Consider the following 22,620-nt stretch of genomic DNA (forward strand, 5'->3'; position numbering starts at 1 on the left):
AACTGCCACTGAGTCCACAGGTGTAGTAGTCAGATAAAGAGTAAATGGTGGAGCAGTTATAATTCTACAATTGGTCAAGGAGTGTGTGAGGCCTTGGTTTGTATGACTATGGAAAAATACTCTTGAATTTTCACTACAGATGAGTAACTGTTTTTCCCTCCACATTAGGAAACATCGGTGGATCAAAACGGATAAAAGAGATTTGGTAAGAGACCTATGTATTTTATTTTCAGTGGCTTCCTGCTTATAGAATATTCAGTTGTGAAGTACATTCACCAGGGAGGTCCGTCTGGTGCCATCATTAACATCTTTTTGGTGCCAGCTAAAAACTTCTATCTTCTGGCAGGCATCTGACAGATTATGATGATTTTGCTATTTTTGGCATTTTTCCTGTTGAAGCTTATGCTGCGGTTTTGTTAAGTTTGTTTTGTACATCATTCTTTGGCTTTTAGCGTAATGCATTTTCCTTTGTTTCTGATTCTCTGCCATGCTTTATGCTTGTAAATTTTGTAAGTCACAGACCTCTTGTTATCAAATAAACAAATATATAATATATTAAGTGAACTATTGATGCAAATAGAAGGGGAGGAGAGATATATATTATCTTACCTTTCCCATAGGAGATCCAGTATGATGAGAGACAATATGGTTGTCCAATAGATGTCCACTATGCAGCTCCATTTCGTCCTACTGTTTACTTGTAAGTAGTGCTGAAACACTTTAGAGTCCCATAGAAAAAATGTATTAACCTGTTTTTTTAATTGAGACCTTCCCTTGCCCCCTCTAATCATATGAAAGCTAAAGTGCTACAATATAGCTAATATTTTGATTAGCCCCATTCCCCACCAACTCCATATGAAAAAATTGTCTATGCGGCAAGGACTCCGGCCCACAAAGTCCCATCTTCTGATTACTGACGTGGCACTTTGCTGAGTGAAAATTAGCAGTTGACTCTTAGTATGGTTTTACTCTTTTACACAGAGACATTGCATTGTATTTCTATTCTGTCCAGATATGATGGTGAAAAATACATTGATATTGTCCAGTCAGAATATATGCTGTGGGAGGTTAATGCCAGGAATGACTTCAGGTATAACACAACTATAGAACAGGTAAGCAGACATCTCTGTTCATTAAATAAAATGTGGATTTTACTGTGGGTTTATCCAAACGGAGCAGGATAATCCACGGTTTCCATATTCGGTTTGTCATCTGATAGTCCTCACTTTGCCTTTTAGTTCGCTGTTTCCCAATTAAAAAAAACACTTTTTTGCACCTGCACACGCAGCGGTAAGACCCCTACATTCTTTTCGCTTTTTCCAAGCTCCACCTCTAAAACCTCCCCCTATCAACCAATTGGTCAGCAAAAAAATTACGTATGCTCTGCTCCCCCTTTGCAACGAAGCACAATATGGCTGTAAAGGAGTTCTCGCCTTGGAAGGAAAGGCTGCTGGTCGGTTTCACGCCTGCCTTGTTTGTATTTGCGATATTATGCTTAAATGAATGTATGCTTTTCTGCCTTTATTGATATTTAAGGAGATACACATGCTGGCAATTGCACTTATTTCTCCAAAAAAGCAAGAAACGTGTCTCCCCCCCTCCTTCTCCCTTTCCTTCCCACGGAGAATGAAATTGACAAAGCTCTCTGAGCAGGCTTGAAACCGACCAGAAGCCCTTCTCTTGTTTGTATTTGCGATATTACACATAAACGAATGTATGCTTTTCTGCTTTATTGATATTTAAGGAGATACACATCCTGGCAATTGCATTTATTTCTCCAAAAAAGCAAGAAACATGTCACCCCCAACTCCTTCTCCCTTTCCTTCCCATGGAGAATGAAATTGACAAAGCTTTCCAGAAGCCCTTCTCTTGTTTGTATTTGCGATATTACACTTAAACGAATGTATGCTTTTCTGATTTGAAGCAAAAACCCCAGCAAGTACAATGAAATTGACAAAGCTTTCCGGAGGCAGGCTGAAACCGACCATCCCCCCTTTCTTGCTTGCTGTGCATTGCGGATCTCACCCAGAGCGGCCGCCCAGTTTGCAGGCTGGCAAAAAATAAAATGCATCTGCGCAGTAGTTGCAGACCCCCCCCAACACCCCACCATTGTGATGATTGGTTCAATTTTCCCGGGCTTATTCTCGCACATGCACAAAAGTGCAGATACGTGATTGGCTGGAATGAGGAGAAGGGGCAAGGGGAAACTCCCAAGAATCGCCCATCAACTGTTAAGTCCGCGGTATTTCATCCTAACTCCTGAAGGCACAGCGGATGATTCCCGATTTTAAACAGCAAATCGTATTTTTGCCGGTATTGCAAGGAGCTGATCTAACGCACAAAAATGCGTAACAGCGCGAGACGTCATTTGGATGACCGAAAAATAATAAACACACATAGCGGGCGAGTCACACATTTTGCAGTCATCTGGATGAGCCCTGCGTTTACAGTAGGCTTTTTTAAACGGATGTTGTCTGAATCAGTGTTTTATACAAACATTTTACAGCCCTAGAGCATTGTTGGTTTACTAACAAATTCTTCAAAAAGTTTGAAGCAGAATAATTTAAAGACAAGACATGAATATTCAGATAACTGAGGAGTCTTAACTTGACAAAAGAACGAAATCCCTTTTTTGTGTAGGATGGTAAATACACAGCATAATTTCTGCAATACATGGTATTTATTTAATAACAGAACAGCTGTATACAGGCCAACAGATATAAACCAGAAGCTTCTTGCCCAGAAATTGGGTGGTTCAGTTACCCCTTATCCTCCTGCTTCTTACTTTCATTGCCCCGTCAGGGTAATCTGTTCTTATAAATGCTACAAATGGGAGCCAAAACAATGTGATACTGAATTTAACATGACTTATGTACACTATATCTTTATATCAGCTCTTTCTAATGTGGGGAAACACCAAAGACAATTACAAAGAGTATGATCACTATGAAGTGAGCACACTCTGATTGACTTTCCTAGCCTCTTGATGAGACACCTCATCAACACTACATTTTTAAAATTACGATGGGAACAAGTGTCAGAATTGTCAGCATTTTTCAGGGAGACAAAGTCCACCACAGATTCCTGGGCCAAAGTTAGAGATGTGAAGGCATGGAAAAAATTGGGAAATTTAGGAAACACCCCCCCCTCAAATTGTGGGTTATGACATGTAAATAGAAACTTGTTTCAATCCAGACAGACATTCAGTTTTTCAAAGTCCATGATAAATATGACAACAAATATGAAGAAGCAGAAACTTATAGTGACAGCTCAGAAAATGGGGCCGATTAAATTTCATGTAGGCTGATTAAATTTCATTGAGTCTTGGGGTGCAATCCAACTTGTATTTGTGCCAGGCTGGGGGAAGTTGGATGTGGTGGATCCCTGGTTGAGGGACAGGGTCCCAGCTTGAAAACAGGGCGTTCTGGGGGTGTAGTGGAGGAAGAGCCGAGGGTGGTACTTCTGCAGCATCCAACTCCCCTTTGGAGCTCTTCTGCAGGTCCCAATCTGGGCAAAATTTCCACCGGGCAATAAGCCAGTGGAAAAAAATTATTTCAATGCAGGTCATTGGGGAGTGTGCTTACTTCCCAGTAGGGGTATTCACAGGAGCAGCCTTTTACATCCCAGCCCCTGTGCATGACTCCTGACTGACCTGACACTCAGCTGGCCCAGCAGCAAGAGGATGCTGCAGAGCTTCCTGCCAGCTCCTCCTCCTGCGGCCCCGCCTCCTGCCAGCTTCCCATCACTTGGATTGCTTTACCTATCACCACCTCTTTTTCTCAGCTCTTTCGATGGAAATGAGTGCTTTATGTCTGCTTGACACCATGGAGGACTGAAGGACACAGAATAATTTTCAGAATACATAATAAGTCTCCTTTTTTAGTATAATGTTAATGTTTCTTCTGTTTTTATTGTTTTTTGCCTGCTGCTCATAAATCAGCAAAACAAAAGAGATGCTAGGTTCCTTACAGTTCAGCAACTTGTAGCTCCATTTGTAACAAAAAAATAAAAATAAATTCAATTTATAATTATTGTATGAATAAACTGTACTTTTAATATACTAAACATGATAATATAATGGCAAATGAATTTATACATCCCTAAAGTAAAAAAAGTTATTTTTAATCTGGAAAGGACGCTACAAAAATAAGTATTGCATGTTTTTTAATTCCTCTCCCCCACAAAAAAAATTTTTTTTCTGGAAAATGGAGGGTCCCCCCATGGCCTCAAACGTTCCTGAAATTCTACATCTCTAGCTAAAGTCTTAACTGTCAAGAGGTTAAGGAGGCAGTGCCCACTGGGGCTCACAGAGATGGGGCCAAACATGTCTGAGAGGAAGAGACAGACAAAGACAAAGAATGCTCTGAAACCATGTGCTCTGACCATGTACTCTGAAGGGCTCCATGGTAGCTTGATTGGAAAGGGTGTGGCCTGATAGCTGCTGGCTGAAGGGACATGGCCTGATAGCTGCTGAGTGCAACTGTGCTGTGTGTGCTGGGAGTTTTTATTCTGTTTCCTGACTCCTAACTGAGCAGAGCAGAGGGAGCTGTGTCAGATGGTCCAGAAGATATACAAGCGAGCCAGCTCTTAGAGATCGAGCGAACAGAGCGAGCATACAGGGAGAGCTAACAGGAGTTTGGCAGAGGAGTTCAGCGGGAGAGGTCCCTAAATTTTTTTTTTCCTTGTATGGTGCACCACATACCAGTGAGACTCTCCTATTTACCCTGAAGGAGGACCAGACAAAGCACAGGTCATTCCAATACGGGGGGGGGGGGAGAGACACAACAGGTAGTAGAGACTGTGGGCAGAAAGGACATTCCAATGGTGGTGGCCTGCAAGGTATATGCAATGTTTGTTTTCTTGCCTGAGAACAACATGGCATGCACATGCAACAAAATAAAATAAAAATAATAAAAACAAATGCAAGCTGGTAGTGCTATTGGAAGAAGAAGTGAGGGGCCTGGAACAGTGGGTGCCCACACTGAACAGTATAAGAGAAGACAAAGAGTTGCACTATATGTTAAAAATATATATCCCTGCACAGAAATACAGAAGGATGAGCTTGGTAGCTCCACCGAGAGTATCTGGATTAAAATTAATGGGGCAAGAAATAAAAGGAACATGGTGGTTGGAGTATACTACCAACCACACAATCAAGGAGAAGATGAGGATGAAACTTTTGCAAAGCAAATTGCCAATGTTTCGAGGGGGCGTCATGTAATAGTAATGGGGGACTTCAATTACCCCAATATCTATTGGGAGACAAATTCTGCCAAACGCTGTCCCGCCAAGAAATTCCTGACTTGTGTTGAAGATAAGTTCTCCTCCAGAAAGTGGAGGAAGCAACTAGAGGATTAGCTATCCTTGACTTGATTCTAATAAACAGAGATGACTTGGTAGATGAAGAAGCAGTTATAGGAACTCAAGACTCTTGGCTTGTTTGTTGCCAATGGCTTTAATCCACAGTTTAGCCCACGACTGGTACATAGATCAGACTACAGTTCAGACAGAGCTAAGATCGCTACAAGGCACTACTAGGCATGGCTACACAAGCAAAGATGTTGTTGCATTGCTAGACACACTCCCTGAATCCCCCATAAGAAGGACGAGGCAGACACAACTACTTGCACAGAACTTGTCTCTCAGTTTGGGACTGGGCAAGCAACCAGGCACTCTTATGAGTTTGCTGGCTAGCAAACTCAGTCTGTTCACATCTATGCAACCTCTGGAGCTTCCATAGCAATGGAAGTGGAGACGACTCAACCAGGTTTTCCCCTGGCTCCACCTCCACCATCCTCTCCAGTGCTGTGGACAGGTCTACTGCAACAGGAGGCTGGCTGGCACTTGGAACAATCTGGAGGCACGGTATTGGGATGGAGTGTCAACTCAGTGCCGTCATCTGAGTCAGCCCACATTTCAGCAATGGGACTGTCACCGGACAGATCTCTTGGCCCCTCCCCAGCATCCTTATCCAATACTCCCAGCCCTCTGGGCTTCTCCCCTGGCTCCCAGACCAGCTCCTCCTCAGACCAGTCCTGCCAAAGAGTTCTCCATGAAGCTCAAGACATTATCTACTCTTGCAAGGAGGCATTAATCACCTTTTCAATGAATGTAGTTATTCCTCTTACGCTAGATGTTACAAGGTAGGAAGGGTATGGGTCAAGCAAACAGGTGATACAATCTACTCTTCAAACACCTTGTCCACACCTTTAGGACCTAACAGCTGAAATTCATTTCACAAAACAAGACTGGAAACTAAATAATAATAAATGCTCTAGCCTTCCTTTCCCCCACTTCACCCCCAGCAAGTTCCCTAACTCGGTCCTTTAAACCAGCTATACACTCCGTTTACTTGCTATTTTAGCGGGGGCAGCAAGGGGCAGCAAGGGAAGAGAAGGGGCTCTGCACTGCTGCTCTGCGCTGCCACTCTCCCCTGCGCCTCTCTCTGCCTGGGGGAGGAGGAGGAGGAGCTGCTTCGCCAGTTTGTGGGGAAGAGACCAGGCGGATATTTAGGGCTGGTGTTCGGGGTGCGGGCAGGCGAGCAGCCCCTCCTCCCCTTCCCTTCATTTTGAGGCAGTGGCAGCAGTGAGCAGTCCTGCCAGCCAGCAAAGGCTGCCTTCCCTACAGCCAGCTTGAAAGCTGCCTGTGACTGAGGAGGAGGGAAGACATGCAGCCCAGAGAGAAGGACTTGCCACAGGATGCACCAGGGTGGCCCTGCTTGGTTTTCTGGAGGGAGAGGAGAGAGGGGTTGACCCGACCCCCCATCTAACACTTTCTGGCCGGGATGCAGCTGACTCGTTCACAAAGAGGTTGTGTGCGCACACAAACACAAAAATATACACACTGCACACTATAAACATTTCATTCCTTCTTCACAAAAAAGAGCTTTGTCTAGAGCAGGGGTGGCCAAACCGCAGCTCGCGAGGCACATGCAGCTCTTTGACATATATGTGCGGCTCGCTCAGCCGAACCGCCATCCTCGACAAAACAAGCCCAGGGCCGGCGGTGGCGGAGATACTGGTGCTGGCGTTGCAGCCGCCACTTTCCCTCCGCTCTGAGGCAGGGCGGGCAGGCGGGTGGGCTGGCCGTGTGTGAGAGACCATGTTGACGCAGCGCCAGCACTGCCCTCGCCAGGTGCTGCTTCCAGGGAGGTGCCATTGGCCAAAGGGGTGCCGTGAGGGCGGAAGCAGTGCTCCAGAGCTGCCTCCCTGCTTCACCCCTAGTACTTGGGCTCTCCTCACTCTTTCGCGCCTTTTCTCCGCTGAGGTAAAAAAAGTGGTTCCCACGCAGGGGTATCTGAGGCGCCCAGTGAGAAGAAGTGAGAAGAGTAATCCTAGGTAATAAGTAATGTGGGTGATATCCTTGTACATGGAGCAGACCCAGAAATGGTTAACAAATGACTAGAATGGGTTCTGGAAATTATTCAAGAGCCAGGGTTTAAAATTAATAGAGCAGAGGCTCAGTTGCTTCAAAACAAAGTGGACTATTCAGCACTGATTTTGGGGCAACAGGGAGAGAACCTAACAGAGAGTGGAAACTGTATTAAAAAATCCAGCACCCACAGATGCTCATTCCCTGAGGAAGGTGCTGAGGACCCTGCATTTCTCTTGAGATATCATTAAATGTGTGATGGAGAAGCAAAATCCTTCTGTGATCCCATAAAGAAAGGGGTCCCAATTGAACGAAATGGGACCAGACCAAATGCAAATCAGTACAGAGTGAAAGAGGGTCAATTCCCGGTTTCAGCTCCCAGTTTGCCTTTAATTTTTTTAGAAGTGTCTGTGAAAATTTTGTGAAGGAGGATAGCGTCATCAAATTGTAAGAAGCAAAAGTATGAAGATGAAAACAGAAATTTTAAGCCAGAGTGGGAGGAAGATTTTGCATTCACCCTTATTTATTATTTATTTATTTATTGCACTTGTATACCGCCCCATAGCCGAAGCTCTCTGGGCGGTTTACAGCAATCAAAAACATTAAAACAAATATACAATTTAAAACACATATTTTAAAAACAATTTAAAACACAATTTTAAAATTTAAAACAATATAAAAACAATTTAAAACACTAGCTAAAATGCCTGGGCAAAGAGAAAAGTCTTGACCTGGCACCGAAAAGATAACAGTGTTGGCGCCAGGTGCACCTCATCAGGGAGATCATCCCATAATTTGGGGGCCACCACTGAGAAGGCCCTCTCCCTTGTTGCCACCCTCCGAGCTTCCCTTGGAGTAGGCACCCGGAGGAGGGCCTTTGATCTTGAACGTAGTGTACAGGTGGGTTCGTATTGGGAGAGGTGTTCCATCAGGTATTGTGGTCCCAAGCCGTGTAAGGCTTTATAGGTCAAAACCAGCACCTTGAATTGAGCTCGGAAACTTACAGGCAGCCAATGCAAGTGGGCCAGAATCGGTTTTATATGTTCAGACCGTTTGGTCCCTGTTACCAATCCGGCTGCTGCATTTTGCACAAGCTGCAGTTTCCGAACCGTCTTCAAAGGCAGCCCCAGGTTGAGTGCGTTGCAGTAATCTATGCCCTCCCTATACAGCAGAAAACATGAAAACAGTCGAGCCAAGGTTTTTATCTTGCCTGACTGACTTTGGGGAAAAAAAAAAAAAAACACTCTTAAAGGAGGTAAACCTTTGTGTCTTATCTGCAATGTGTCACTCAGTCATTACAAAGCCAGTAACTTGAAACACCACTATGAAACAAGTCACAAAACTTTTCGTCTGATTATCTACCTAAATCAAAATTACAGAAAAACAAGTTAAGTGTGTTAAAATCATCACTACATAGCCAGCAGACACTGTTGACAACGTTCAGTAAGGAAGCTGATACAACGACTGAAGCTAGTTTTGTTATATCATGGAATATTGCTCGTGCTAAACGCCCATATTCTCATGGCAAATTTGTTAAGAATATAACTGAAGTTTTTGCAGTGTTAGATCCAAATAACACAAAACTTCAGCGACTAATAGCACAAACACCAGCTTCACGCCACACCACAAAGAGGTATCTCCCAGATCAGTGCTGATGTTGCAGGCAAAATGCAAAATGATTTAAAGAATTCCCTTGCGTTCAGCTTAGCTCTTGATGAATCTACAGACATACAAGACAACCCACAACTGGCGGTATTTGTTCGTTATGTTTCCTCTGATGTAACTGTGAAAGAAGAGATGTTGGACAGTGGCACTAAAAGAAACAATTCGTGCAGTTGACATTAAAAATGCACTTGACAGAGCCTTAACAAATGCTGATATTCCACTGGATAAACTCATCAGTGTTGCAACAGATGGCACCTGCAATGATGGGGGGAAATGCAGGATTAATTGCACTTATGAAAAGTGATCCCAGCTTTCCTGAGTTTCTCCCTGTTCATTGCATTATTCATTGTGAACACCTGGCAACCAGATACTTCAAGTAAGAAGATGTTATGAAATTGGTTCTTGAAATTGTCAATTTCATACGCTTAAATGGGAAGACCCACTGACAGTTCAAAAACTTTATTGAAGAACTGGAGCTTGAAGATAAACCCAGTGATGTCTCTTTCCACTGCATTGTGAGGTGGCTGTCAACCAGCAATGTCTTGAGTAGGTTTGTGGATCTCTTGGAGCCTATTATTACTTTTCTTGAAGAAAAGATTCTATCCTCAACTGGAAAATGATGAATGGATACAAGATCTAATGTTCCTTACTGATATAATGAATCATCTACAAACTCTCAGCTTGGCACTCCAGGGGAAGGATAAGATTGTTTCTGATCTTACTCAGACAATTTTCAGCTTTCAGAATAAAATAAGAGTCTTTCAAAGAGACATATTGTCAAGAAACTTCAGTTACTTTCCCAATCTCAAAAGGAGAGTAAATACATTCCCTGATACTGAAATAAAAGACCACAAACTGGAAGAATACAAATATAAATTACAAGGACTGCTTGATAATTTCCTACACAGGTTTGAGGACTTGCAGAAGCTGAAGCCCTGCTTCGCCTTTCTTGTAAATCCATTCATGGTTGATGTGATCAATGATGGTTGTCCAATTCTCGAACCTCTGGTTACAGAATCATCTGCTGTTGAAATGGAACTAATAGAATTACAGGAGGACCTGGGTCTAAAGATGATCCATAAATCCCAGTCTACAATTGAGTTCTGGAAGCAAGTTCAAGAAATAAAATATCCTGCACTGAAGAAAACCAGTGTGCAACTCATCTCAATTTTCAGCACAACATACTGCTGTGAATCACTGTACTCTGTAGTGAAGTTTGTGAAGTCGAAGCATCATGCCATCCCTACAAATCAACACCTGACAGAGCTAATTTGTACATCCTTGACAACATATCAGCCGGATTTTCAATGACTCACAGCCAAGATGGAGACTCATAAGACCTCTACTAGCAGTAAATAGCCTGATAATTGTAGCAATGTCTGTTTGTGTCATAAAAATATTTTGGCGGTCTCATTTTATGTTAATGAAATGCAAATTTGCATATTTTTCTTAGATGTTCCCGTAACAAACTGTGCATGTAACAATAAAAACGTGACTGTAATATTTGTTCATGTCTTGCGGCTCTCAAACATCTGAAGTTTATCGTATGTGGCTCTTACTTTAAGCAAGTTTGGCCACCCCTGGTCTAGAGGAAATGAAACGGACAACAGAAAAAAAGTAATTTGGTGTCAGTTTCACCCCCCCACTGTCTCCCGGCTTAGCGTGAAATTGACAGAAACCCCCTCCCCTTCTTGATTAGCAATGGGGATGTTCCGGAAGGAGTTAACATGTAAATTTGGGGGTGGGGCCACAAGGAAACAGCAATACTAATAAACATGAATGTGTGTGAACAAAACAGCAAATTGGAAGGTAGGGAGGATGGACGTGTGTGAACCGTGGAACTCTGTCATGAAGGAAAAAGCTTCATATTCAATATGGATTTTAGCTGAACCTGCCCTGTGTTATCCATAAAATGAATGTATTATACGGATTGATCAAGATTTAGCTTAATGGAAGAGTGGAAATCACTGAACTCCCAACAGAGTTTTTCTTGGGATTTCTTTCCATAGGTCCATATGATCATTAAACCAATGTATATAAGGTTGGGAGTAAGACCCTGGAGCTAGATGTTCAGTAAATGTTATTCCATGAATACATTGGCATATTGTAGGGCTATGAAATTACCAGCCTTTTGTCAGCTTCAGGTAAGTTTAGTAAGTTATTTGACTAGCAAGTTGAAACTATTACATGCATTGCAGCCATTGCAGATCAGTAGGATCCATTGTGGATTAACAAGATTATATTGCCGCCCTGGCCTCCTGCTGGGAGGAAGGGTGGGATATAAATCAAATCATAAATAAATAAATTTTGGATGGGAAAATAATTCTGCTGGCACAAGATGAGACATCCTATTTTCATGAATACTTCCAATTTCTGCAGTCCCTGTGCTCCCTGAAAGGATGCTCCTGAGGGTTGGAGGATCCCCCAGAACAGTATGGGATAAAGTACAGAAGACTGCAGGGGGATGGGGGATGGAAACCACCATTTTATATAACCCATAGAAATGTTAATTTTACATTGTGACTAGTTTTATGTTAAGATCTCTGAACACAATGCAACTTATTTCTGAAGATGTATAGGATCATGCCACAAGATTGTAACAGAAATACAATACTTGAAAATTTTATCAGTATTTTCCAGTTTTATCAGCATCAAGCTTAAGAGCTTAGGCATTTAGGAAGAGTACAGATGTAATTTTTGTTTTACTTTATGTGTTTCATTGAACAGGTACGTTGCTTGCGCAGAGCACAAAATATGTCTTCAATGGTTCCTAAGGATATTAAAAACATTTCTGGAGATACTATAGATGACTTTTGGGGTCCACAGGTAAGAAAATGTATATTATAAAGTCTAACAATATGAACTCTAAATCTCTCTTTCATGGTATTTTAAATGTGAATATTGATCTGGAGAGATAAATTATAAATTCAGGTGGCAATCAAATAATGATGGCCTTTGGGGCAAAATCCTATGGTACCTAGCAGTACATCCCAGGAGTTTTGGATCTTCTTCTCCAAGGGAAGGGGAGAGTCCAACCTTGGAGGGGGAATGCTAATGTTATAAGGCCTCTACTAGCCAGTGCAGAAACCTCATAGAATCATGGAGTTGGAAGGGGCCTATAAGGCAGTGCAGGAATCCAACCTAAAGCATACCTGACAGGTGGCTGTCCAGCTGCCTCTTGATTGCCTCCAGTGATGGAGAGCCCACCACCTCCCTAGGTAATTGGGTCCATTGTTGTACCGCTCTAACAGTTTGGAAGGCTCTCTTGATGTTCAGCCGAAATCTGGCTTCCTAGAACTTGAGTCTGTTATTCTGTGTCCTGCAATCTGGGATGATTGAGAAGAGATCCTGGCCCTCCTCTGTGCGACAATCTTTCAAGTACCTAAAGAGTGCTATCATATGTCCTCTGAGTCTTCTCTTCTCAAGCCTAAACATGCCAAGTTCTTTCAGTCTCTTCTTGAAGGGCTTTGTTTCCAGTCCTGATCATCCTTGTTGCCCTCCTCTCAACCTGTTCCAGTTTGTCTGCATTCTTCTTAAAGTGTGATGTCCATAATTGGATGCAGTACTCAAGATGAGGCCTAACCAGTGACAAACAGAGGGGAGCTAGTATACAAAGTGAGTTCCTCCCTTCCATCCACACTGCTGGGCCTTCCAACCACTCAATTTTGGCTATTTAGGATCTTCCACCGTTGGTTTTCCACCAACCCCCCAACAGGATTGCTATGCCCATGTTTTGGAACATGACTGCCAATACATAAATACTAGAGTGGTTAGGATATACATACCAAAGTTATGTAATCCAACAACTACAGAATCAACTACTGATTTATGATACAGACAGTTTGGGACATAAGAAAGGTAGCTGTGTCACTTGTTCTCCAACATTATTTGCACTTCTTATATCCCTCATGTATTATGCATGTGTCTTATGTTAAATTAATTGTATTTTCTTGCCCAGAATTACAGATCCTGTTTTGAGAGTGCTGGTGAGGGACTTCTAGGTAGCCAAGATAAGCCATATGAAATCCTAAACCATTCTGGAATCAACTCTATCATTTGGCCTCAGTACTATACTGGCATTTTCATGTTCAGATTGAAGATACTGGACCCAAACTACAGGTTAGCTTTAACATACTTAGTATGTGAACTGTTATGTATAAATATACATGAATGAAACCTGTTTCAAATCAAATTCTTTACTTGCATTTAGCCATAAGCCATCGCACAGCTGGAGAATACACGTTTAAAATAATAAAACATGCAGTCATGTCGGACTTGTAGTCATTTGGGCTTTTATGTAATTTGCTCTCAGTTTTTTTGCGGCCAAGGCAAAGTTAGCCACTGCAATTGTAACCTGGATGTATTTGTCAGCCAAGAGCTCCACCACCAAATCGCCAGAGAAAATCTCCCCTCTAGAATTAATAAGAGGGGCCAGGAGTTTCATCCTAGGGTTCTAATACAAGGGGCAGAAAAGCAAGTAATGGACTATATCCTCGGGTTCCTTACAACCAAAAACACAATGATGCTCTTCTGACAGGATTCCCGAATATCTGCCTTCAAGGTAGGCTGTGGGCATCGTATGGAATCTGAGTTCTGTAAAAGCTCTTCATAAGGAGGCACATGTCAAAATATCGAAGTAGCTTGATTTTACGTGGTTGAGTTTAAATAAAGGAAACCAAGGTGAAAAAGGGGCTGCAACAATTGATGCCCTATCTTGGGTCGCATCGTAATCAAAAACCCACTTGCGGAGCTCAGAGGGGTTAAGACTTAAAAACTTCCTTTGAGTAAGATTATAAATTTTAAGTATTTCCTGATACCCTTGGGCCCATCCCCCTGACCGCTGCTGGTCGTGCCAGCAGAGCTTTGTAAGGGAATGTCATGGCCCCGTCAGAGGACTCATCAGACGAGGATGACTCGGGAGTAACAGCAGCAGACCCAGAAGCAGCAGACCCAGAAGGAGAAATGGAGGAAACTCCTGAGAACCCAGCTCCTTCTCCCCCTCAGCTGCAGAGCACCCCAGACACAGCTGAAGCCCTTCAGCCAGACGCAGCCAGTGAACAGGATACTCCCCCCTCACCTGCAGAACGTAGACAACAGAAGGTCAGGCAGAAGAGGGGCAGGCCTGTCCACTTAAGGCCAAAACGCTGAGGGCTCACACCTGCTGACAAACCTGCTCCTTAAAAGTCAAACCTTGGCTTCAGCTTGTTGCTGACTACAACGTCAGGCGTGACTACTGTGTGTCTTCCTATCCCCTGAACCTTGACTTGGACTGATCTCTCAGCAAACTAGACCCGGACCTTCACTGACGTCTCTTCTGGATTTCTGGCTTGGCACGTAAGCTTTGAATGGCCTCTGCCCTTATCTTGCTTCCTCCTTGCTAGCCTGGCAGATTTATAGCCAAGCTGCCGGCTGAGGACTTACGGCCTGGCAATTACCAAGGAATCTCCAGCCCTGCCTGCACCCCCACCGACACTGCTGTCTCAGTGAAGAGCTGACAGGGAGCTATCGTCCATGTTGAAAATCCTTCTCCAGTATCTTAAATATGCCAGATCTATATTAGCTGCCAGAGAGGGGAGGCCAAGTTCTGCTCTTATATGGGCTGACGGAGCTCCACGTGGGAGCCCCAAGATCTGCTTCAGAAATGTATTTTGTAGGACCTCGAGTTTAGATTTAACTAGGCGGCCCCATAACTCGGACCCATAAAGGATTTTTGGCAGGACTTCAGTCACAAAGATTTTTAGCATTGGGTTGATTAATTGTCCACCACATGTATAAAAAAACCTTCTTAATTGGCCACTGGCTCTAGCACCCGAAAATTTTGTGGCCTCCAGATGGTGACTCCACGAGAGCTTGTCATTAAAACATAAGCCTAGATATTTAAAGGTCTGTACCTGTTCAAGTGATTGTCCATTTAGGGTCCAGTTCAATTTGGACTTCTTATGCTTCCCACAGATCATTATTTTAGGTTTAGAACAGTTGATGAGCAAGCGTTGGTCTTTACAGTATTCTTCCAGGCGGGTCAACATTCTTTTTAGCCCTATTTTATTTAAAGAAGATAGGGCCAAGTCATCTGCATATAGCAATTAGGAAATCTTCCTATTCCCAACTGATGGAGGAAAAAAAGTGGGAGAAGCCATTGTGGGAATGATGTCGTTTAAGTAAAAATTGAACAGGAAGGGGGCCAGTATGCACCCTTGTTTGACTCCTCTCCCGACTGGAATGGCTTGGGAGAGAGTTCCATTCAAACCAAGGCGAACCCGCAAAAAGTTGGCCTGGTGCAGGGACTGAATTAACCACAATAGCCTTTTATCAATGCTGGACTGCCCCAATTTATGCCACAACAAATCTCTGTCAATTTAGTCAAAGGCAGAGGTAAAATCGACAAATGCCACGTATAAGGACCTACTTTGCCCCGTGATAGTCTTATTTATTAAGTGATGGAGTATGAAAGTGTGGTCTACTGTACACCTGCCTTTCCTGAATCCGGCCTGTTCTTCGTAAATGATGGAGTTCTTGGAGTCCCACTCTATTAATTTGTTTAAGAGAAAGCACCCATACAGCTTAGATGTCACATCTAGTAGGCTGATGGGTCTATAATTATGGGGGTCCGAGGGGTCACCTTTCTTGAGGATGGGCACTACAATACTAGTTCATTCATTTCAGGAATGAAACCTGTTTATAAAGTTGTAATCATGTTAATTCCTTAGTGGATAGGATGATACCTAACTGTCAAACTCAAAGTAAATCTATTGAAATCAGTTGTGAAGTTACTTGATTTCAGTGGGTCTACTCTTAGTATAATTAACCCTGAATATCATCCATAGTGTATTTTAGACAGCAGGTCAATAGCGGGAATGATATCTAGCTGTTAAGTTCTTGTACTCCTAAGTAACAAGTCTTCCAGTGTATACTGTACATTGCCCAGCAAGGGTGTAGTAGTCCAGGGTCTCAGGGAGTCTTAGACTCCTTACTTCTTTGGGAGCAGGGTCCCTATGTCTCCAGCATCCTATGAACTCCTCAGCATGAAAGGGGAGTGTGTTAGCCACTGAGAAGAATCTTCTAATCTACCTCCTTGTCCTTTCCTGCTGATTGGAGCCAATCAGAGTGAAAGGAGGTGAGTCAGCCACTGAGAAGACTGCTCTCAGTAGTTGACACACTTCCCTTTCATGCTGATTGATTCCTACGGAGATATGTTTTTGTGGGAGAAGGTGCAGGAAGGAAGGACTGAGGAGCATAGAGATGACAATGGAGAGCAAGCAAGCAAGTGATGGGGCGTGGCTGTGAGGGGACATGTTGTGACTATCATGAAGGGACCCTGCACTTCCTTTGTGCAGTTCTTTGTTTTACACACAGAATTTTTTTTGACAGAGTAGAAAAACCTTGTATGCAATCATGCAAAAAGTGCATTCATCTAATCTCATCTCTGTGTAATAAAATAAAATACTTCTAAAGCATGATTTAGATTGCATCAGACAAAGTAATTACAGCTTCTGGAAAAATAGTTATAGGTGCAAACTTCACACATGGGAATGCTTGGATGGGTAGCATACCTTTTTTCCCTTATATATGTGCATGAACAGGGTGGTTTATAACCGATGCTATTGGAGGTTGCTGATTCATAGGATCACCATAAGTTGTAATTGACTTGAAGGCACATAACAACAACATGTGCATGGAACACATGCTGATATGGAAGATAAAGCAGATCATCATACACGTGGAGGTTAAGGCTATCAGTGACTACTAGTCATGACGGCTATGTACTGTTGACCATTGAACCGCACTGTCACTGAGTTTGTTTTCCATCAAGTCTGAAAAACTGTAGCTAAGGGGAGTTATGTCTTTGCCCAGTCTGGGAACGGACAGCCAAGGCCGTTGCTATGGTAACCATCGCAATAGACTGGGAAAAGTTCTAGCAGCTATCTGTGTTGAGCTGAGTCTTCTGTTTATTGCCTCTGAACTGTGAGGTTGTCTTCTGTGTTTACCTTTGGAGAGAGATGTATCAGAAGGGGGGTGACTGAAGAAACTCTACATGTATTTACTCTTAAGCCTTTGGCCATAATGTCTTAATAAAGACTCTTAACATGATCTAATGCTCTGAAGAAGTTTCTTGCTAAACTTAACTCCAACGTAATGTATGCTGTTTCACGCAACAACGCACACACGTCAACAGGGTTATGAGCCCAGATCCACAGCGCATTACACGGGAGTAAGTTGCTGGTCTGAACGGCAGATGGAGTTCCAGAGGGCAGCTTGATTGATTGTACCAGACAGAGGTGAGCAACATGGCTGTAAATCTGTCTGGGGGAGGCTTGCCAATGGAAAGATTGACGGAAAAGAATTATGGCAGCTGGAAGCTAAGGATGCGGGCTTTGCTGATAAAAGAGGATTTATGGGACATTATAATGTATAATTATAATAACCCCCGGCGGTATTGACCGCGGCCTGGAAGCGCAAAGATCAGAGGGTGCAGGCGTTTATAATCTTGGCTCTATCAGATTCTCAACTGATGTGTGTGAGAGATGAGCCGTCGGCTAAACAGATGTGGGACGCGTTGCAGGATTTGTCCCAGGAATGGCAGCGGAGGCAGAAGGCGCAGAGAGCCGTGCAGAAGGAGGCTGTCGAAAGCAAACAGGATTACAAGCAGCAGCTGTTAAAGGCTTGTTATGCCTGTGGGGCTCGTGGGCATCTTCAAAGAGACTGTGCAGTCAAGCGCAACTCCAGAGACGGAGGCTTGAAGCAGGGAAGTGTGAACTTTGTTTGTAAACAGAAGTCTCAAGATTTAGGACCTGTTGACTGGATTGTTGACAGCGGGGCAAGCCATATATTAATCAAAGACAGAAGTCTGTTTTACACTTCAGAAGACGTGCAGGATTTTGTGCAACTAGCGGATGGATCGCAAAAGATTGTGGAAGCCCGAGGTCTGGTGAGATTTGACAAGTTGGGAATACTGTCAGATTGTTTGTTTGTACCAGAACTGAATCATAACATGTTGTCAGTCAGAAAACTGGTGAATTCTGGGTATTGTGTAACATTTGATAGAGGAAAATGTTTTGTGCAGAGAAGAGGCAAAGTTGTCTGCCAGGGATTCATGACACAGGGGCAGTTTAGAATGACCATGGGTGTGAAGTGTGCTGATGCTTTGAGTTTAATGGGGCGGAAAGGGAATGACCGCCAGAGCTGTAAAAAGACAGCTGTAAAAGGCACACAGTCAGTATTTACTGCTCACATGGAATCTTCATGTAATGCAATCAGGTTAATGCCTAAGAGAGTGCAAAGCAGCCAGGTACACATTCCACAGAGAAAAAGAAGAGGCAAGCTTGCACCCAGAGAACAACAAGAATTTGTTTGGTTGTCAGAAACACAGCAGTTAATTCTGAGCAGAAGCATTAAAGTCTCAGAAAAACCTTGGGATCAAAGGGAAACAGTCATTCTTACAGGGTCAGATGACACACAATCACAAACATTTAAGCCAAATCCAGACATAAAGGTGGAGGGCACACATATTCCTCTCAGGGATGCGTTAAATGAGCTCATTTGTGGGTAACGTAGATCGAAGAAACGCAAGGCTGAGGAAATGGAATCTCCTGCGCAGGCTGTGCCAAGTACCAGCTCAAATGGGGGGGCAGAGAGAGCAAAAGTCCTAGTGCCTGAAACCGCCTGAAAGATTCACTTTGGGATTAGTGACCAGTCCTGGAATGCACAAACTGGTTGAAATGGATCCTGACACGTTATATATGACATGTGTTCAGCCAAAGTTTGATTGAATAAAGTGTTAGCTAAATGTACAGAGATGTTCTGAACTGTACTGCAATGTAAGCTGTATTGCAAGATGTATTGGAGAAATGTATTGTTGTAATGAGTTACAGACATGATGGGAGAAAGGGGGGATTGTTGACCATTGAACCGCACTGTCACTGAGTTTGTTTTCCATCAAGTCTGAAAAACTGTAGCTAGGGGGAGTTATGTCTTTGCCTAGTCTGGGAACGGACATCCAAGGCCGTTGCTATGGTAACCATCGCGATAGACTGGGAAAAGTTCTAGCAGCTATCTGTGTTGAGCTGAGTCTTCTGTTTATTGCCTCTGAACTGAGAGGTTGTCTTCTGTGTTTACCTTTGGAGAGAGATGTATCAGAAGGGGGGTGACTGAAGAAACTCTACATGTATTTACTCTTAAGCCTTTGGCCGTAATGTCTTAATAAAGACTCTTAACATGATCTAATGCTCTGAAGAAGTTTCTTGCTAAACTTAACTCCAACGTAATGTATGCTGTTTCACGCAACAACGCACACACGTCAACATGTACTACCTGCAGTATTGGAGGCATTGTGTCTCTGAATACCAGTTGCGGGGAACCGGGTAGGGACCTATTGTACTTAGGTGTTGCTTGCAGGCTTCCCAAAGGCACTGTTGCCACTGTGAAAAAAGGATCCCAGGCTAGATGGGCCTTTGCCTAATGCAGCAGGGCTCTTCTTATGACAGAGCATGCTTTAGAAGTATTGTATAGGCTGCATAAAGATGCTGTAATGTTGCTCACCAAGTCTGTTCTCTTCCAAAAACAAGATACAGCAGCCAGAATAGGTAAACAAAATGCAGGCTACACTGAACTATGACTATTTCCTCACTAGCCAAACTGTATAAGGAGTAATTTTCAGTACAGTTGGTATAACCATGCAGAAAAGGTAATTTTGATATCCATCAAAACCACCCCAAAAGTGCTTTCACAGCCCGACTTTTGGGAGGTTACAAATCATATGTTGCCACTCCTTTCACAATATCAGCACTGTGATGAATCTGGTAGTTTATTTTTCCAAAGCAGTGATGGTCTAAAATTTGGCCATTTCAGCCCGCCCTCCCATTATAAGGCTGCTACTGTTTACAGTTATGAAAAATAATCATCAGTCTCATTTTTATTCCAGTTTTTGTGATCGTGGAGCATATTTTGCAGTCCGTACATATGGCATCACTGAAAGGTAATCATTAGTAACTTTGACTTGTTAGTATGATTATGATGATTAGTACTAGTACACTTTCCTGCATATAAATTCCAAACATTAAAGAACAACCATGGAATACCTCCAAAAGTCTTGGTGAAATTGTGTAAAAAAGGAATAATTGCTCTCCTCTTTCTCATGAGCAAACCAAGCCTTTATCCCAGCTGCATATATCCTCATGCTAAATCCTCCTGATATAAAGTTGGATAAAACAAAATTACTGCTCTGCAATCTGGAAGGAAGTATTTATCCTCTACACTTTAAAACACTTAGGGGCTTCAGATTTTTTCCGATACTATGGGAGATTGTTAACATTTAGATTATCATTCTCCATATGCAAAAAAATGACTCAGAGAATAAGGTGGTCATGTGCTATGGGACTCTTATGAAAATGTACAATTGCACCTTCATGTCAAATCATAGAATAGTAGGAAGGGGCCTATAAGGCCATCAAGTCCAACCTCCTGCTCAATGCAGGAATTCAAATCAACGCATTCCCAACAGATGGCTGTCTAGCTGCCTCTTGAATGCCTCCAGTGTCAGAGAGCCCACTACCTCTCTAGGTAATTGGTTCCATTGTCGTACTGCTCTAACAGTTAGGAAGTTTTTCCTGATGTCCAGTCGAAATCTGGCTTCCTGCAACTTGAGCCCATTATTCCGTGTCCTGCACTCTGGGACAATCGAGAAGAGATCCTGGCCCTCCTCTATGTGGCAACCTTTCATGTACTTGAAGAGTGCTATCATATCTCCCCTCAGTTTTCTCTTCTCAAGGCTAAACATGCCCAGTTCTTTCGATCTCGCCTCATGGGGCTTTTTCTAGTCCCCCTTTTGTTTTTAATCATCCTCGTTGCCCTCCTCTGAACTCCTTCCAGTTTATCTGCATGCTTCTTAAAGTGAAGTGTCCAGAGTGGGCACAGTACTCAAGATGAGGCCTAACCGGTGCTGAATAGAGGAGAACTAATACTTCACGTGCTTTGGAAACTATACTTCTGTTAATTCAGCATAATATAGCATTTGCCTTTTTTGCAGCCACATTGCACTGTTGGCTCATATTCAGCTTGTGATTAACGACAATTCCAAGATCCTTCTCACATACCGTATTGCTGAGCCAAGTATCCCCCATCTTATAACTCTGCATTTGGTTTCTTTTTCCTAAGTGTAGAACTTTGCATTTATCCCTGTTGAATTGCATTCTGTTGTTTTCAGCCCAATGCTCCAGCCTATCAAGGTCCCTTTGACTTTTGTTTCTGTCTTCCACGGTATTAGCTGTGTCCCCCAATTTTGTATCATCTGCAAATTTGATAAGCATGCTCTGTACCTCTTCATCCAAGTTGTTAATAAAAATGTTGAAGAACACTGGGCCCAGGACCGAGCCCTGTGGTACCCCACTCATTACTTCCACCCAGTTTGAGAAGGAACCATTGATAAGCACTCTTTGGGTATGATTCTGGAGCCAACTGTGGATCCACCTGATAGTTGTTCCATCCAGCCCACATTTTGCTAGCTTGCTAATCAGAATATCAGGGGGCACTTTGTCAAAAGCTTTGCTGAAGTTGAGATATATTATGTCCACAGCATTCCCACAGTCTACAAGGGAGGTTACCCAATCAAAAAACGAGATAAGATTAGTTTGGTAGGATTTGTTCTTCATAAATCCATGTTGGCTTCTAGTAATCACTGCACTGTTTTCAAGGTGCTTACAGATTGACTGCTTTATAATCTGCTCCAGAGTTTTTCCAGGGATTGATGTTCGGCTGACTGGTCTGTAGTTCCCCGGTTCCTCCTTTCTGCCCTTTTTGAAGTTAGGGACAACATTAGCTCTCCTCCAGTCATCCGGTACTTCACCAGTCCTCCACAATTTCACAAAGGTAATAGACAACGGTTCTGAGAGGAATTCAGCTAGTTCCTTCAATACTTTAGGATGCAGTTTATCGGGCACTGCCAATTTGAACTCGTTCAAAGTGATTATGTATTCCTTGACCGTTTGTCTATCATTCTCAAGCTTCAATCCTGCCCCTTATACTTCATGTTTCCCAGGAGGGTCATAAACCCTTTTTTGGGAGAAGACTGAGCCAAAGTAGGAATTAAGCACTTCTGCCTTTTCTTTGTCATCTGTTAACATTTTGCCATCCTCATTGAATAGCTGTGCCGCCATTTCTTTTCTCTGTCTTTTACTATGGATGTAGCTGAAGAAAGCTTTTTTGTTGCTTTTGGCATCTCTCACTAACTTCAGCTCATTCTCAGCTTTAGCCTTCCTGATGCTATCCCTGCAATTCCATGATACCTGCCTGTACTCTTCCTTTATGGCCTGGCCTTCTTTCCACTTCCTGTATGTGTCCTTTTTTGTTTTAAGGTCATCTCTAAGCTTTTTGTGAAGCCATGTTGGTGATGCATGCCTTAGTTACATCCCGTTTAGACTGCTGTAACGCGCTCTACATGGGGCTGCCTTTGAAGACTGTTCAGAAACTTAAACTGGTACAAAGAGCTGCAGCCAGAGTATTAACAGGGGCTGGTTACAGGGACCATACAACTCCCTTGTTACAAAAGCTCCACTGGCTGCCAGTTTGTTTCTGGTCACAATTCAAAGTGCT

The 22,620-nt window shown here is 43.1% G+C and overlaps 1 protein-coding gene across 1 annotated transcript in view; it reads left to right on the forward strand.

Moving 5' to 3' along the window:
- CATSPERE (catsper channel auxiliary subunit epsilon) overlaps positions 1-22,620 on the forward strand; it is a 236,210-nt gene that overhangs the window by 181,920 nt on the left and 31,670 nt on the right. Inside the window, exons 14-18 of the mRNA XM_061626112.1 lie at positions 621-700; positions 1,013-1,112; positions 11,764-11,862; positions 12,995-13,155; positions 19,955-20,008. Of these exons, the coding sequence (XP_061482096.1) occupies positions 621-700; positions 1,013-1,112; positions 11,764-11,862; positions 12,995-13,155; positions 19,955-20,008 (494 nt within the window). The remainder of the gene's footprint in view (positions 1-620; positions 701-1,012; positions 1,113-11,763; positions 11,863-12,994; positions 13,156-19,954; positions 20,009-22,620) is intronic.

Source organism: Rhineura floridana, chromosome 4 (assembly GCF_030035675.1).
Source record: "Rhineura floridana isolate rRhiFlo1 chromosome 4, rRhiFlo1.hap2, whole genome shotgun sequence".
Taxonomy (NCBI): domain Eukaryota; kingdom Metazoa; phylum Chordata; class Lepidosauria; order Squamata; family Rhineuridae; genus Rhineura; species Rhineura floridana.